We start from the raw sequence: 18,714 nt of genomic DNA on the forward strand, positions 1-18,714 counted from the left end.
CCTACATTGGCATGTACTGACAGGATTCTCTGGAGAGATATATTCTCCCTACAGTGGCATTTACTGACAGGATTCTCTGGAGAGATATACTCCCTACAGTGACATGTACTGACAGGATTCTCTCTACAGATGTACTCCCTACAGTGGCATGTACTGACAGGATTCTCTCTAGAGAATACTCCCTACAGTGGCATGTACTGACGCGATTCTCTCTACAGATATATTCCCTACAGTGGCATGTACTGACAGGATTCTCTCTAGAGATATCCTCCCTACAGTGGCATGTACTGACAGGATTCTTTCTAGAGATATACTCCCTACAGTGGCATGTACTGACAGGATTTTCTCTACAGATATATTCCCTACAGTGACATGTACTGACAGGATTCTCTCTAGAGATATACTCCCTACAGTGGCATGTACTGACAGGATTCTCTCTAGAGATATACTCCCTACAGTAGCAGGTACTGATAGGATTTTCTCTACAGATATACTCCCTACAGTGGCATGTACTGACAGGATTCTCTCTACAGATATACTCCCTGCAGTGCATTGATACAAAACATTTGTACTGAATCGGTGACCGATATCGCACTTTTCTTTAGTAGCGTGTACTTGTACTTTCACGCTCCATATAGATAGTGATATGTACCATGTTTCATGCTGATTTCATATTCCCTACAGAATTCTATACTGAAAATGACACTTTCTGTATGATGTCCTACATGTACATTCTGTTTCATGCTGATTTCTTTATTCCATACAGAATCTTATACGGATAATTACACTTTCTGTACGATGTCCTACATTCTGATTCATGCTGATTTCGTACTCCCTACGGAATCTTCTACTGATAATGACACTGCAGTTTTCATACTCCCTATGGAATCCTATACTGATAATTACACTTTCTGTACAATGTCCTACATCCTGTTTTATGCTGATTTCATGCTCCTTTCAGTATATCTTACCTGATAAAAACAGTTACTATACAATATGTCCTACCTTCTGTTTCATGCTGATTTCATACTCCCTATGGAATCAAAAACTAATAATGACACTTCCTATACAATGTCTTACATTCCATTTCATGCTGATAATGTACTACTTATTTAAGTCTCCCACCATCATCAGATGGTGGGCTATTCAAATCGCCCTGCGTCCGTGGTCCGTCGTCCGTCCGTCCCTCCGTCCGTCCCTCCGTCCGTCCGTCCGTCCGTCCGTCCCTCCGTCCGTAAACAAGTGGCATGTACTGACAGGATTCTCTCTAGAGATATACTCCCTACAGTGGCATGTACTGACAGGATTCTCTCTAGAGATGTACTCCCTACAGTGGCATGTACTGACAGGATTCTTTCTAGAGAAACACTCCCTACAGTGGCATGTACTGACAGGATTCTCTGGAGAGATATACTCCCTGCAGTAGCAGGTACTGATAGAATTTTCTCTACAGATATACTCCCTGCAGTGCATTGATACAAAACATTTGTACTGAATCGGTGACCGATATTGCACTTTTTAGCCCACCATCATCAGATGGTGGGCTATTCAAATCGCCCTGCGTCCGTGGTCCGTCGTCCGTCCGTCCCTCCGTCCGTCCCTCCGTCCGTCCGTCCGTCCGTCCGTCCCTCCGTCCGTAAACAATTCTTGTTATCGCTAATCCTCAGAAAGTACTGAAGGGATCTTTCTCAAATTTCATATGTAGGTTCCCCTTGGTGCCTAGTTATGCATATTGCATTTTGAGACCAATTGGAAAACAACATGGCCGACAGGCAGCCATCTTGGATTTTGACAATTGAAGTTTGTTATCGCTATTTCTCAGAAAGTACTGAAGGGATGTTTCTGAAATTTCATATGTATGTTCCCCTTGGTGCCTAGTTATGCATATTGCATTTTGAGACCAATCGGAAAACAACATGGCCGACAGGCAGCCATCTTGGATTTTGACAATTGAAGTTTGTTATCGCTATTTCTCAGAAAGTAATGAAGGGATCTTTCTGAAATTTCATATGTATCTTTCCCTTGGTGCCTAGTTATGCATATTGCATTTTGAGACCAATCGGAAAACAACATGGCCGACAGGCAGCCATCTTGGATTTTGACAATTGAAGTTTGTTATCGCTATTTCTCAGAAAATAGTGAAGGGATCTTTATGAAATTTCATATGTAGGTTGGCCTTGGTGCCTAGTAATGCATATAGCTTTTTGAGACCAATCGGAAAACAACATGGCCGACAGGCAGCCATCTTGGATTTTGACAATTGAAGTTTGTTATCGCTATTTCTCAGAAAGTACTAAAGGGATCTTTCTCAAATTTCATATGTAGGTTCCCCTTGGTGCCTAGTTATGCATATTGCATTTTGAGACCAATCGGAAAACAACATGGCCGACAGGCAGCCATCTTAGATTTTGACAATTGAAGTTTGTTATCGCTATTTCTCAGAAAGTAATGGAGGGATCTTTCTCAAATTTCATATGTAGGTTCCCCTTGGTGCCTAGTTATGCATATTGCATTTTGAGACCAATCGGAAAACAACATGGCCGACAGGCAGCCATGTTGGATTTTGACAATTGAAGTTTGTTATCGCTATTTCTCAGAAAGTAGTGAAGGGATGTTTCTGAAATTTCATATGTAGGTTCCCCTTGGTGCCTAGTAATGCATATTGCTTTTTGAGACCAATCGGAAAACAACATGGCCGACAGGCAGCCATCTTGGATTTTGACAATTGAAGTTTGTTATCGCTATTTCTCAGAAAGTACTAAAGGGATCTTTCTCAAATTTCATATGTAGGTTGGCCTTGGTGCCTAGTTATGCATATTGCATTTTGAGACCAATCGGAAAACAACATGGCCGACAGGCAGCCATCTTGGATTTTGACAATTGAAGTTTGTTATCGCTATTTCTGAGAAAGTAATGATGGTATCTTTCTCAAATTTCATATATAGGTTCCCCTTGGTTCTTAGTTATGCATATAGCATTTTGAGACCAATCGGAAAACAACATGGCTGACAGGCAGCCATCTTGTATTTTGACAATTGAAGTTTGTTATCGCTATTTCTGAGAAAGTACTGAATGGATCTTTCTGAAATTTCAGATGTAGGTTTCCCTTGGTGCCTAGTTATGCATATTGCGTTTTGGGACCAATCCGAAAACAACATGGCCGACAGGCAGCCATCTTGGATTTTGACAATTGAAGATTGTTATCGCTATTTCTGAGAAAGTACTGAAGGGATCTTTCTCAAATTTCATATGAAGGTTCCCCTTGGTGCCTAGTTATGCATATTGCGTTTTGAGACCAATCCGAAAACAACATGGCCGACAGGCAGCCATCTTGGATTTTGACAATTGAAGTTTGTTATCTCTATTTCTCAAATTACTGAATGGATCTTTCTCAAATTTCATAAGTAGGTTCCCCTTGGTCCCTTGTATTGCATTTTTGGACCAGTCTGTCCTGAAAACAACCTGGCAAACAAACAGCCATTATCGTTAAATCTCAAATTTCTTATATAGCTAGGATTCCCTTGTTTGAAAAGTACTGGAGGGATGTCTCAATTTGCACAGATTAGTAAAATGAAGGGAAAAGTAGAGAAAAGATCAATCTGACATGGAACCTATGAAGATCATTCAATGGTGGGCGCCAAGATCCCTCTGGGATCTCTTGTCTTTAGTAGCGTGTACTTGTACTTTCACGCTCCATATAGATAGTGATATGTACCGTGTTTCATGCTGATTTCATACTCCCTACAGAATTCTATACTGAAAATGACACTTTCTGTATGATGTCCTACATGTACATTCTGTTTCATGCTGATTTCTTTATTCCATACAGAATCCTATACTGATAATTACACTTTCTGTACGATGTCCTACATTCTGATTCATGCTGATTTCCTGCTCCCTACGGAATCTTCTACTAATAATGACACTGCAGATTTCATACTCCCTATGGAATCCTATACTGATAATTACACTTTCTGTACAATGTCCTACATCCTGTTTTATGCTGATTTCATGCTCCTTTCAGTATATCTTACCTGATAAAAACAGTTACTATACAATATGTCCTACCTTCTGTTTCATGCTGATTTCATACTCCCTATGGAATCAAAAGCTAATAATGACACTTCCTATACAATGTCTTACATTCCATTTCATGCTGATAATGTACTACCTATTTAAGTCTTAAACTTGAAAGGGTATTCCTTTTTAGGTGTTTTGATTATGTTGTGTTTCATACTAATTTCTTGCTACTGAAAAAACTCATCATATGTATAAGATAAAGCTCTTTCATGTTGAAATTTACTGCTGGTATGCTGCAATGTAGCACGTTTCAGTTTTGTATTTTGTTCATACTGCATGGATATTTGACTACCAGTTTATATCTTGGTATTAATGTACCCAAAATACTGATAATTTGTAGTCATGATTAATAGCATGGCTACATTGTATGTTAAAAAAATAGATATTGAATTACAAGTTACATGGTCAGTACAGAATGAAAAAAAATGGACAATTTTAAAAGGTTGACATAGGATGGTAAATAAGTGTTGTGTACATTTGTAATATAGACCACTGCTTTAAATGCTTATTATACATGTATATATATATATATACTAACCATGGTGGAGCCAGAAAATATTGGCTTTGTGGTACATACATGTACAGTGTAATGTAATTGTTAGAAGTAGTGCATGTCATCAATTATAACCTCGGTGACAGATCTACCTACCTTTTCAGTGATGTGTTTATCTACTTTTATTAAGGAGGATGTTTAATGTCTGTGACTTCAACAGGTTGGCATTGAGCTACCCATCATCATGTTCTCACCAACAGACATTCGCACATTTAGATCAATTTATTTTCAGGTCTACAGGATCAAAACAAAGACTTACCTGAGATTTACTGTTTTAATTTATCTAGTAGATATACTCCCTCGCTCTATATTTTGAAATATACTCCCTCGCTCTATATTTTGAAATGTCCACCATATTATATATGTTGATACATAAGTAACAAGATACACACATGTAGGTTCATATATAAGGTAAACAAAAAATCCTCACACATACAATGCCTTGCAACCTCTGTCATTCATCATTTGCTTTCTCTGTATACAACTTAATGTATTCATCATGTTAATTTCTGTCTTTTAAGTTTTGCTATAGAATTTTCCTATCCAAGTCCTTTTAAGTTTTTGTTTATATGTTTTGTTTATCATGTTTGTATATATACGAGATATCATTTACTAATCAGATTTAATCAGTTGAGATGGCAACGAATGTATGTGTGGCATGTATCACACAGTGGTGAAACATTTGTTTGCCCCAGGTATCCTCTATATACATAAAAAACAACATTTTCTTCGCAGTCTCAGCACCTCGCAAGAAGCGAATGTCGAAGGAAACCAATATAGATGATATACTAGACCCTTATGTACCGCCTAGCAACATGCACAGCACGGACGATAAGTATCAGGGTGGGTGACAGCCTCACTTTCGTTCTCGTGTAGTCATGCGCTTGCTCCATATTTGTATGCAGGGTTTTATTGTGGAGTTGGTTATAGTTTTTAATCGTTTTTAATTCATCAGCAGGGTTTGTGCATTTTGTTTCATTGTTCATTATAAGATCATACTTCAAATTTGGTGTTCATCGGTTATCAAGGGAATTAGGTTATGATCCTTATATAGGTATGCAAAGGACAGGCTTTAGTTTGTATAATCAAATTGTTCACAGGTCTACAAATGCGAAGTACTATTTAGAGTCATAATGGTTTAAAATGTCAGGTGCTCTGGATTCTGAGGAAATATTGTATCCCTCTCAATGACATATCCTGCATTGATTTGCAGATGGAGTAAGCTCCTTATCGGATGCCAATCCCATCCACCAACTTGTTGGTCAGTTCAAATAGATACATAGAAGAAAATATTTGTAATCAGAAATGTGCTTGAAAGAATGATTTGTAACCATCAATCAGATTACTACTACTGAGTATATTAAATATTTTATCAAATTCAAAACATATATTGTTTTATAGACAAGATTTCCTTGAATGAAGAACCAGAGCAGGGGATGCTTGATAAGGTTGGATATATATATAGGTCTGATAATCTGCTCAGGCCGGATATATTGTGTTAATCAGACCCAATATTTATGATTATCAGGACAGATGTACATATTTATGGAAGTTTTAATTGGATTTTTACTCAAATATTATTCACATATACTAACTAACCAAGAATATATACAGCAAAATTATTATTTGTACTTGGACATTGAGGTGAAAATAAGGATTTGAAATTGAGTAGAATTATTAAACAGTTAAAACTGACCAATCTTTATCTTTGTAGACCTATCCTAATGAGAGTGAGGTATTCTGATTCCGTTAGAATATATCTTTAAAAAAAAAAAAAAAAGGATTGTGCGCTTTCAAATCTAGCTTGCATGTACGGGTATATACATGTGTAAATATATGAAATCCTTCCATTATTGACATATTTTATGTAATCAAGAACAGGCCGGATGAACGTCATATATTTATATCTGGAATTAACTACAATTCTAATATCTTCACAGCTAAATATATTATTGCAGTTATAATGAAAAAGTTCTACATTTTACATTTTGTCAGTTTCCTGTAAAGCTTTTCAGAACATATTTTGCAAAAGATCATCAATAGATCCCTTAGTATTAATTAAATGCTTTTAATCCACATTTTCTTTCCTAGAAGATTTATTTACTGTATTAATTAAATGCTTTAAATCCACATTTTCTTTCCTAGAAGATTCACTTACTAAAAGAAATAATGTCCCTGGCTTTTGATAATTTAGAGTTATCTCCCTTTCTGGTTTTCATCATTATTCCTTTGTTTTTTCACGCTTGGTTTCATTGCGATCCCCTATTTTTTGTTGCCTTTTTAGCACGTCGGCGACCCAAATCGGGCGCCTGGAAGGAGACGGCCATAGATGACGCATATGTTGCTCCCTCTCAGCGGTTAGGTACAGATCCCATTGTGTGGTTCCATCTTTAAAGTGACACATTGTGTACCTCTTCACATTTTGTAGTGTAGATTGACCACAGATTCTGAGAGTTCCTTCAGAGTTTATGATATACATTTCCAAGGTTTAAACTTTATTCACCAAAAACGGAGGCATGTCAGAAAACTAAAATAAGCATTTTAGGAAATGTTTGCGATGTTTACAGAGAAAACAATCCATTTTAGAGCATCCAGTGTGAAAATGAAGAATATACTCCAAACTAGAAAATGTTTTTGAAAATATTACTTTCATCGTTGTAGTCATATTCTTTGAAGAGAGAGAATATTTTATGAAAAATTTGAGATTGGCAGCTGAATTGTAATGAACATTGCTTCACTTTATACTATTGATATGAAGATCTTTGAAACTGTGGTCTTTGGAATTCACATCTGTCATTGCCTCATTTCTATCAGATGAAGACACCACATCCACCGTAATTCTTTTTAGAATTTCAGCTCACATACACAAGACATGGAGACATTTAGAAGTGAATAGATTTCCTGTGGCACCTCATAACATCATTCTTATCACTAATCCATTCACCACTAATTTGATTTGCTGTTGGTTGACATTGTGATCAGGTACCAAGATAATATGGAGGTTGTTACTAGATATGTAGGTTTCAGGGGAGGCAACCCTACATGTAATAGGGGAGGCAACTCCTCTTATACTGGCACAGGCTTGCATGCATGTAGTAGTGAATAATAAAAAACCTCACATTATCTTGGCTTAATGGATATAAGTCATACAGGCTTGTTTGTTTGTCTGCAGAGTTAACATTGATTGTGGCAATAGATTTAATTTTTTACAATCACTGCACGGAAGGTTGAAAAGATATAATACATGTCTGGGTTGATGGGAATTATACCGGTTTTGGGTGTCATTAACTCAGATTAAGATTCACAAATCTACAAAATAAAGACTTAATGTTTTCAGAGAGATAGCGTTATATTGACACTGAAACATTACATTTGGACAGTTCAAAAACTGCATGGAATCTGATGCACTCTGAATGGGCTCGATATTAAAATATGTCTTCATTTTCCCACTCTTGTGCATGTATATATTGCATGACTTTTGAAAGATTAAATCAGACACACTATGTTAATTACATGTTCAGGTAAATATTTCATGGGGAAAAAATGTTTTCAATGTCCTAAGTCTGACCCTCATGATTGTACATTTATGTGTAAATGCCTGATTGAAATCACGTATTACCTGGAAGGTAATTCAAAGTATATTCTACATATCATAATGTTTTATTTAATATGGTTATCAGATATTTGAGTTTTTCACATTCTTATTTGCCTTTTGTGATGTAGTTTTCGATGTTGTGACTTTTTTTTTCAGGTGTGTTAGTTATATGTTGAAATGCTTCAGTACATCTTGTATGTTTATTTGTGTATCATAGTTAACCTTTCCTACACCCCTACCAACCACCAATGGACTGGTCAATAACATTTGGCTGTAAGGTTCATACTGGCTGGGTAGGGGAGGAAAGGTTAAGCATGTTTGATGTTGTTTTTGCATGTGTAACAGAGCCTGCCTCTCCAACCTCCCCGGCACCCATCGTACTGCAGCGATCAGAGTCCACACGGGAACCCCCCAAAAGTCCGGAACGTAAGCATGCTATATGACCTTGTGTCCCCTTGACCTTTGAACTTTGTTACCACTGTACAGCACATTCATTTTGATTTATTGTTTTAGTAAACTTTTTGGAATTATTAACTCTGAGTAATTGAAGCCGGAAAAGTATATTTCAAAAATGGAATTCAGGCCCCATGTGTTGTGTAAAATTAAACGATAAAATTGCTAGTCCGTACATGTTAATGTGAGCTGTTACAGTCAGATAACAAAGTGATATGATAAAGTTTTTTGGTGTTTGCTGTTTTTCTGTTGATGTCTATAGTTTTGTAATTCATTGATCAGTCTTTAACAATTTGTTTCACCGATTGTTACAATGTGATTCACATTTAATTGTCACATCATTGACATCCCAATAACACTCCGGTGGAGGACAATAGTGAGTTCTTCATTAATTACAAGCTACTGTTTAATGGATTACTGGACTTACCAGAAGAAAATTCTAGCTAACTCAGTCATTTACCTTTCAAGAAGTAGCAATTTTAGAAATTTATATTTCAAATTCATACAAACCAATATGCTGTAAGCGTACCTATTTCTGTAGTATTCTTATTTTTGTGCCTAAATCTATGCTCTGTCTGACAAGAAATTTTATTTGCAATGTTAATTGCAGAAATTTGTTTTGGAAGTATATTTGGAGATAGCAAATATTTTAAAGAGCATTTATGAATTAAGAGTATCCTTAAGTGCTAAGATAAGAGTACACATTTGGTAGCATTGTTTACAGCAGACATAATGTGGGTTCAGGTTTTAAGACCAGTTCACTGTAACTCACAATTTGATCAGCTATATCTCTCTGTTTTTTCTCCCATGTCTCTCACTAATATAAGTTGTCTGAAGTCGTAGATGTTGTAACGTAGGATCACTGTTTTTCACAGTAATTCAGGAACTCACTAAGTCTAACTTTGGACGCTCTAAGTCTGAACGTAAGGCTAAAGGCAAAGGTAAGCGGACACCTCCTGTACGGAGGATATACACGCAATCCCCTGAGACGGAAATCTCTAAAACCACACTCTATGGGGATCGTGGACTTTTCTACCCACTTGGGATGGCAGATTAACCTGTTTCCATTTTGCTTACTTTTACATCTGCATGCTTCTTACTTGTCTATTATTAGAAAGTGCCTACATGGACAATATAGAACATTCAAATTTCATCACATTCTTTCTGCATTCTGTAACCTAAACAAACTCACAAACATCCATGGTTGAGGAGAATATTTATTGAAAAATTGGAAGAAAATATTTTTGTTCCTTATTAAAATCCAATTTTGAATTTAATTGCATATATTTATAATTGCATTTATACATTCTGAAAATTGAGCCACTCAGAATCTGTGATATGAAACAGAGGTCATATAAAGATCTCTTTTTCAGCTAATCGTTTAATAATTTCACTATCCCATTTTAATGGGACAGTTTGTTCAATAGCCAAAAAGCTTTACCCAGTAGCTAAATCCATTCCTCACATCCTGAATCCTACTACCATCTTGTTGCTGTGTCTAATTGCATAATTAACTGTTCATTAGATTGGACATGTATTAGTACTGGTGTTGGGTACTCATTAACTTTGATAACTCTTAAAAGACCGTCTTTAACAGGATAGAAATTTTAAGAAGAATATGCAGATACAATCATTTTCATTGTTTAAACCTTTCAAAATTATTTTGTTTGATATGGAAATATTATGTTTGCTGTGTTATAATCATTCTAGTTAAAAAGTGTAATAAAAAAAAGATCTTGTTTATTTTATAATTATTAAAAATAAAATTTAAAAAAAAACCACCTTAATATGGCATGCTTTATTTCCATTCTGTTCTGTGATTAGGAAGTTTTGTTTAACATTTTAACATTAATGTTCATTTCTTTATATCTCTGACTAAATAGAAATACTGACTTATTTCTACAACCTAACACACCTTATTCTTTGTCTACATGTGGTAGCATTTAGAAATTAAATCAAAAGATAGCAAAATCGTCCTGATCCATAAGCAGATCACTGGTTTTCTTTACTGTTGGTTTTCAAGGGGTATTTAATTTTTCAACAGTATTTAGTTTAATATCTTGTTGGCCACTGGGAGATATTTTCCTCTCCATCCATCTTGTACGTACGTACGTAACACCAAAGTTTGTCAGTGATCTAGGGGCTCCATTACTTGAGGAATTTTGATCAAACTTCACACAATGATAAAGGACCATAGTATCTTGGACAAGTTTGGGTTTCAGTGTTTTTGGGTCAAGGTCATTGTTACTATATAAACAGGGGTTCGGTAGGGGACATGTATTGTACAGCGATACCCCATATCCCAATATGCTTGTTTTCTCTGTAATAGTTAGATTTAATGATAATAGAGAGTTTACCAAAGACCTTGTATAAGATAATTAATAAGTATATTTTGATTAAAGAAATAACCTTTGCAAAATATGAAGACAAAGGTCAAGGTCACAACTTGGTTTTTACCCAGTAAAACATGTATGTAGTGCTCCTGATCCAAATAAATATCAATTTGAAAGGTACTGGACTTTGATATAGTCTGTAATGATGAACATATCATGTGGGGGTAAATATTGTATAATGATTAATAAGGCTATTGGGTTCTTGTCAAATACAAACAATCCTTCACCTAATGTTGTGGTTGATATCTTGTTAAGATATTTATTTTGAAAGGGAAGCATTGACGTTATATTTGTGAAGACCTATCCCCGTCTGATACAGGGATTTCAGTCCATTAGATGATCTTATCATAGAAAATAAAGGTACTGTGCTCGGAATTGTTCTGACTGGTATGAGGATCACTGATTTCAATTTGTCAAAGCTGTCATGCTTGGCCTTGGGCTGCTATTTTCTGTTTTTACCCAAAGTCTACCATTTATTTTGTAACCTTTATCAATAACATTGTGAATAATTTTGGTGTAATATATTTCAACATTTAACATCACCCAACATACCTTGAATCCTGAATATAGGGTTTTTAGCTTACCTGAGCCAGTATGCTACTACAGCTTAGTTTAAATGCCAATAGATATTCATTTTGGTGTTGTAAGCCCGTTCCCTAATTTTGATAAAAGATGTATTTGCTTTTATTGCCAGATGAGAATAAAATTTTGCTCACAAATTGAGTGAACTATTTTTCTTGCGCCAAACTTTTTGATTTGGCTTGTAAACTGATACTCAGTTTTAGAAATGCTATTACTACCTAGATTTCTACTGGGCTAATGTGCATGACATGGGTATGGATTTGGTTTGGTTGACATGTTTTTCTATTCCAGCAAATTTCTATCAAGAATTGACTGATATTTTCAACATTAAGTGTGGTTTGTTCATTTTGATGTAATATGTTGAATGATACAGTTTGGTTATAATTGTTGTAGTTTGTTGACTCCCCAGTTATATTACATCAACCCAATAGTTTGATGTTGTTTGATCATATTTCCCTGCACGTACTTAACACATTTTGTAATGATTGTTATTTTTCCATTATTTGAATCATCCAGACACGACCAAAAAAATCTCCACATCAAAATAACGTCTGTGATATGATGTTGAATATATTTTGCTTTGGTCTACTGTTAAACCAATTTTGCTGTTGTTCATTTCAGATCGTAAACTGAATGGTGATGAGAAGCCGTCTTCCCCAGCGAAATCTGACACACTGAAGTCCACAGACAGCGCTAGTGGCGGAGAAACACTGGAGGACCGTAGCAGTAAAGAGGTGAAGATAATCGACCAATCACATTCATTCTTTTATAGAAGGTTTTCATTTCGCTTATGACAGAGTAGTTAACATCTTGGACAAAATTATTTGGCTTCATAAGAATGTTTCATGAGGCCTTGATTTCAAGAAAAAATTTTACTCATTGATATAGGTCTGCCCATCAGTAATAATGCTTCAGGCACAAGGCATGATGCAGTTTGTCGAGAGATCACAGTGTACTCACAAAAATTTCAGACAAATAGTCGATAAAGAATTATTAATTGAACTTGGTCATGGTACAGTGTAACTCCCGAAAACCAATCCTTCTCAAAACCGATCACTTCTTGACACTGATCGAAACAGCGATGTACAGAGTCAATCCTTCTTTATTATAGTAATGAAAACTTCCCAATACCGACCTCTGAATTCTGAATTCCGAATCAATTTTGTATCCAGAATGGTTAAAATATACCTTAAATTACTTGTGTAAACCAGCCTTACCTGAGCGAACATCTGTGGCGATTTTTGGGTGAACGTTTATCTTGGGGCATAGACATGTAATAGGTAAATTGGTACACAACACTTACAATTAAGGAGCATCATGATTTAATTGTGTACTAATTAACACAGTCTTGTGGAAGCCAAATCATCATGCATCATCAAAGCTGTTTGATCTGTTTAACATTAAAAAAACATGTAGAGTTATAAAGCTCTCTAAACTGGCCAAATATTCATGTACCATGCTTGATCAGTTTAGAGAAGTTCCGCTGTAAAATCTTTTACATGTCCTGAAAATATAGTTGGTTTAAAATTGAGGAATAGCAGATTGTTGTTTTGATAGCAACCAGCTTTTGATTTAACACTGGAGATCATAGATTATGTTTTATACCCGTCCGAAAAATCTAGTTGTTGGTTGGTTTTAGAAATTCATTTTCAAAAAGACAGATTGTTATTGACACAAAATTCATGTCTTCTTATAATATAAATAAGTAATTTGTGTTTGAAAATATAAACATTTCTTCCTTTTTTTACAGGGGTCTCCCACTAAAGAGCATCCTTCACCATCAAAGGATAAACAAAAGCAAAAGAAGAAGAAATTCCGTATGCCTTCCTTTGGCAAGGCCAAGAATAAAGAAAGTAAAGAAAGTGCCATTTAGTCTGAGAGTAGGAAAAAATGACATGTGACTTAGTCATGTGATCTGTTATGATGTGGAATGATTCAAACTTTTTATAATAACACAAAGCAGAAGCATATGTTTGTGCTGACTGTTTGCTTGTGTTTGGAAAGAACAGAAATATTGGAAAAGAAACACGTGTCTACGTAATATTTTAAAACATTTTTGGTCCAATTTTTAGAACTGACATTGGGATGGAGCGTTTAGCTCTCTGTGGACAGATTAACTCAGTAATATGTATATGCAGACTTTCCCCTAGCTTAATCATGCATACGCTTCCCCAAGGATTGAAACGGAGAATGAAGCACAGAGCAGCCAGCAATGTTGTGAACTTGGCCCGGGAGTAGATGTGTTCGACTGATAGACTACTACGGAACCAACTGCTGAATGGTTGGCAGGTTTGCCACCAGCATGTGACCACTCAACTCCGCTTGATGTAAAAAAAGAATAATTCATTTTTTTTTTACTTCCGAAGGTTAAGTGTAATATGTGAAGTGTGATCCCAATGAAAGGCAGTTCTTTTTTGCCTGGCAATTTTTCAAGGGACGAATGGCAATATCTGTCCAACTCTCTGGAACGAAAAGAAATGGTCACACTTGATAAAGTACTGATTGTAGGCGATACCATTTACCATTGTGTGTGGAGGGTATGCAGAAAGCCCACCTGGAGCTGATTGTGGGTGGTTGATGATGGTGACCGGTCAAAGCTTATAGTTCAATACCTTACCACACTATCCATATTCTTGTGCTCGACGAGTGAGAGAAATGTTTTTGTTGACGTACTAGGTAGGGAGATAGGTGCTTTCCCTGTATTTTTTTTAATCATCTCCTTAATTTCATTAGATTTTTAATATTTGTTTTTATTTCATACATTGGTCAAAAGAAATCTTATCAATGATAAAATGTTCTTCCATTCATTTACCCATCATATATGTATTTCACTTTGAAAGATCTATGAGCATCCCAGCAATGTCCAGATGACATCTCTGCATTTATTTGAAGTTGTTAGCTTATAATGCGAGCTGGTAACTAATCAGAACTTCATTCTGCTTTGATTGCTTCAGAATAATTAGACTTCAAAATTTGTCATTAAGAATTCTTTTGTGTCACATGCTCATGTTTATTAACAAGGATAAAAAAGTAAAGGTGAAGGTCATATAGGGGTTGTTGGGAAGGGGGGATTGTAGGGATTTTCGTGTGTTCAAAGGGAAGTAACTCTCAAATTGGGGGAATGTTGACCCAGGCTTGTTGCAATACTAACTGTACGTACTGACTGTAAAGAGTTTTTGTGTCAGGTGTAAGTCCCTTAAGTGTAGTTCTGTCTCGAAAAAACAAACAAAATCGTAACATTGACACATGACTATGTCCGTGGTTCGCCTGCTTTGATCAGGTACTATATTACACCTGGAGGCAGCACTCTTTCATATTCATACAAAAACAGAAAGTCCTTTTTCATTAAATGTTGTAAAAAAATAAGTTCAGTATGTTTTTCCCTTTCCATCCCATGTTATACTGTGTTCAATAAAATCAGTTTGAGCATTTTCGCCATTGTTATTGATCCCCATCATTTTGAACACTATCTGTAAGTTTGTGGTATGTGTGTAAACAGTGGCTGGTAGAAAGAATCACACAAACTTCACCTAAATCATTTTAAGCGGTAAAGTTTCTTTCATACTGAAAGAAAGCTGATAAGATCAACAATTTGAAATCTTAATCACACATTAATGTGCAATTATCACCTGTGCATCATGTCATACAAATGATGGCTTATTCTGTACAAAGATGAAAGAAAATCCTGATGTTCTTGTGTAGGTGTGTTTTCGATGTTGGTAAATTTTGATATCTGGTCTTGCCAATTTGTTTTTGTATATTTTCCATACTCTTTACACTGGTCATGTCTGTAAATCATGGTTGCTCAAGCAAAGTTTTGTCTCTGTGCAAGGATAGGAAGTAATAAAACCTGTTAAAATACCCAAATATACCTAAAGATTACTCCCCTTTACATCACCAATCAGTATAAATCTGCTTGTGGGGTTCGCTGTGATGTTTAATTTCGATGGGGAGTTATAAGGTGGGGTTGAGTAATGGTTGGGCAATGCCCATTTTATAGATCTGTAGAGAAGGGGGATGGATGGATGCATGACACTGACACAGTGGACGTATCAACTTGTACCCCATTATATTACTGTTTAATGTCTAAATATCCAAGTTGATCTTTTGTTTCACTATAAACCAACATTAACAAAACCTGTAATTAAGTGTAGTCACACCATTTTAGAAATGGACTTGTAAAGTGTATTCTGTTTTTATGTAATATCGGCCACTAGTCAAATGATTAACTCGCTAATTAACATTAGGTTGGATATGTTGAATATTTAGTAACTCTGGCAGCTTGTGAGCTTGTTTTGTTGTTCAGATATTTTTTTCATGATGTTAAGTAAAAGTAATTTTCGAAAAAAAAATTCAAATTAGGATAAGCCATGCCACTTGTAGGAAGGTAATTTTCTTCTACAAATGCCATGGATCCTGGCCGATTTCTTTATTATAAAAGCAAACTACTAACTGTCTTTCCAGTTTGAATATTTATTGTATTTATGAATATATTCATATTGTAACAGGCAGTGATTGATAAATACCAATAGCTTAACTTGCATGCTCATTGGAGTAACCTCACAACAAATAGTGAGTCCACTATAATAATAAACTGTTTACTATTTACAAATATATTTAAGATAGGTATAATGAAGATAACAATGATGTATATATTTTGTTGCCTTATTGTAGTAAATTCAATAAGATTTTCAGTCATAGAAATGGAAAAAAGGCGGGTTTTATTGCAATTGTTAATCCTACATAATAGCTTGTTGTAAATTGGAAAACGCAACATTTTTGGGAACCAGATAAACTATGGTATAACATAGACCAATATTACATAAAAATGATGCAGCCTTGTTAATATAATACTCTACCACAATAGAGAATACCCAAACTTACTAAATAACACTTGAAGTGTTGATGACATTAACCATCAGTCTTAATGGTAGTGATACAGGATATATATATATATTGGATACTTCAGTAAAAAGGGTCGCGCCCAGTAGTGAGGTGATAGACATCAATTTGTCAATTCCCTGCCTTTTTTTTTTTTTTTTTTTGCGCCAAATGTAGTTCTGTGATTTTTATAAATGAATGATGTCCTGTTTGTCTTGTAAATAAATCGATTATCAACTTGATTTTACCTGCTTAACAATGTGTTTTAAGTTTTAAACAAAATGTAGATTTTTATGTTCTTTATCATTTTATATTTTCATTTAATTGTACATGCAATGTAATTTTTTTTATAAAGTACACATCGTATGCACTTCAGATATCCACAAGTTGAAAGGGATTTATTTTATCACAGCTCGGTAAACATCGTCACGAGATTTTGGCTTGTTTTTCAAGGTCACAGACAGCTGGCATTGTGATCACAGTAATCATTGTGAAATGGTTTCCGTGGTTACGGCATTTTGACCTTGCTGTAATGGTAACATCTCTGTGACCTTGACACATTGTCATTGTCTTCTGTGTCTAAATTTGTTTTTTATGTTTGTTAGTGTTATGTAAACACAGATTGGTCTAACTGTTTGTGTGTAGTCCTGATCTAGTTAATCTTTACTGCTCAATGTCACTTCCGTTTATGTATAAGCCTTATGCCGTAAAGGCTCGGGGTATCTGATTGACATTTACGTTACTATTCATTGATTTTACTGCATCTCATGGTTGCCTTCAGCTTGTAGTCCTTACGTAAAGTCATGCCGTGTCAATAAACCATCTATACTTACAGCAGAGTTTGTTTTTTCACTTTTTAGCATAATAGAGCATTCGTCTATCGTAGCTTATAGTGTGACCCCTGGTCTGAAAAATCACCTTGTGGACAGGATATCTCAAGTTATGCACATCTACTGTAATCAAATTACAATTTCAATGTGAGTATTTTGAAGCTAAAGCTGTGGTATCATTCGGTATGTTGTTAATTTGACAATGACCTTAGTAATTTCAGTGATCACTTACTCGAATATTTCAACAATTATAACAAACGTTTTTGTTGAGAAATTAATAAATCAAGAAACCAGTCAATACCATTCATTGAACATTAATTTCCTGGACCATCGTGCTACGTGGCCATTGGCCTCTTGTTACTTGGGGGCTGCAGTGGCGGAGTGGTTAAGGTGTCCTGACACTTTATCATTAGCCCTCCACCTCTGGGTCGCAAGTTCGAAACCCTCATGGGCCAGTTGCCTGCTACTTATCATTGACCAGTGGTTTTTTGGGGGGTACTGTGGCTCTCCTCACCCTCCAAAACCTGGTACGTCCTTAAATTACTCCGGCTGGTATTAATAGGTTAAACAAAAAAAAACCATTTTTTACTTATCACCACTTGATAAAGTATGAAGTATTACATTTACTTGGCACCTTTGTGTTTCGATTTTACTTATACAGCAGTATATACATGTATATGTTTTGATCACTTCACTGTCTATATATGATTATTACGATCATGAGTAAATATTCAGGTAAATATTACCTTAACTTAAACTTGATATTTATTTATTTTACAACGATTGGGAAACAAGTTATATCAACTTATATTAATCACACATGTTGGCCTAGATGGAAGTGTGAGAGGGGTCTTATTGTGGGAGGAAACAGGAGAATCCGAGAAAAATTCACATGATTAGGCAGGTGACCAAATTTTTTCACGTCCAAATGGAATTAGGTCAATGCAACCTTGTGCTAATAAGGTACCAGGACATAACTTTTCAATTGTAAAGATACCTTGATGAAGCATGAAACAAATATATATTGCCCACAGGCGCTGTGCAGTGTACTGAAATTAGGTCACTGTCACCTGTGCAAGGTACTTAAAACCATACTTATAAGGTTTTTTCATAGGAGCTGGAGCATTCTTGTTTATCAGACATTTAATAGTTTTACAGGTTCCCTTCAATTCCATGATCTGTCAACAGATTAAAGTGCAACACCAACAAAAATTGAAACCTGTGTACAACCAACAGACAGCCTATGACATCGCAGGTCTCCATCCAAACATGTCACCAAGTGGTAAATATTTATAAAAGTGTCCAGACACCAGTTTATTTTTTGTTAACATGGCACAAAAAGTGCCA

At 35.6% G+C, this 18,714-nt stretch overlaps 1 protein-coding gene across 19 annotated transcripts in view; it reads left to right on the forward strand.

Moving 5' to 3' along the window:
- LOC117339469 (alpha-adducin-like) overlaps positions 1-17,371 on the forward strand; it is an 83,139-nt gene extending 65,768 nt beyond the window's left edge. For 6 of the 19 annotated variants that reach the window (XM_033901058.1, XM_033901061.1, XM_033901067.1 and 3 more), the window contains 6 exons: positions 5,369-5,476; positions 6,918-6,995; positions 8,574-8,654; positions 9,557-9,622; positions 12,278-12,390; positions 13,407-17,371. In XM_033901058.1, coding sequence (XP_033756949.1) covers positions 5,369-5,476; positions 6,918-6,995; positions 8,574-8,654; positions 9,557-9,622; positions 12,278-12,390; positions 13,407-13,529 — 569 coding nt within the window. In that variant the 3' untranslated portion in view covers positions 13,530-17,371. The remainder of the gene's footprint in view (positions 1-5,368; positions 5,477-6,917; positions 6,996-8,573; positions 8,655-9,556; positions 9,623-12,277; positions 12,391-13,406) is intronic. The other 13 variants (XM_033901068.1, XM_033901073.1, XM_033901074.1 and 10 more) reach the window with 9 other exon arrangements.
- The last annotated feature ends 1,343 nt before the right edge of the window (positions 17,372-18,714 follow it).

The sequence above is a fragment of the Pecten maximus genome, chromosome 12 (genome assembly GCF_902652985.1).
Source record: "Pecten maximus chromosome 12, xPecMax1.1, whole genome shotgun sequence".
NCBI lineage: Eukaryota > Metazoa > Mollusca > Bivalvia > Pectinida > Pectinidae > Pecten > Pecten maximus.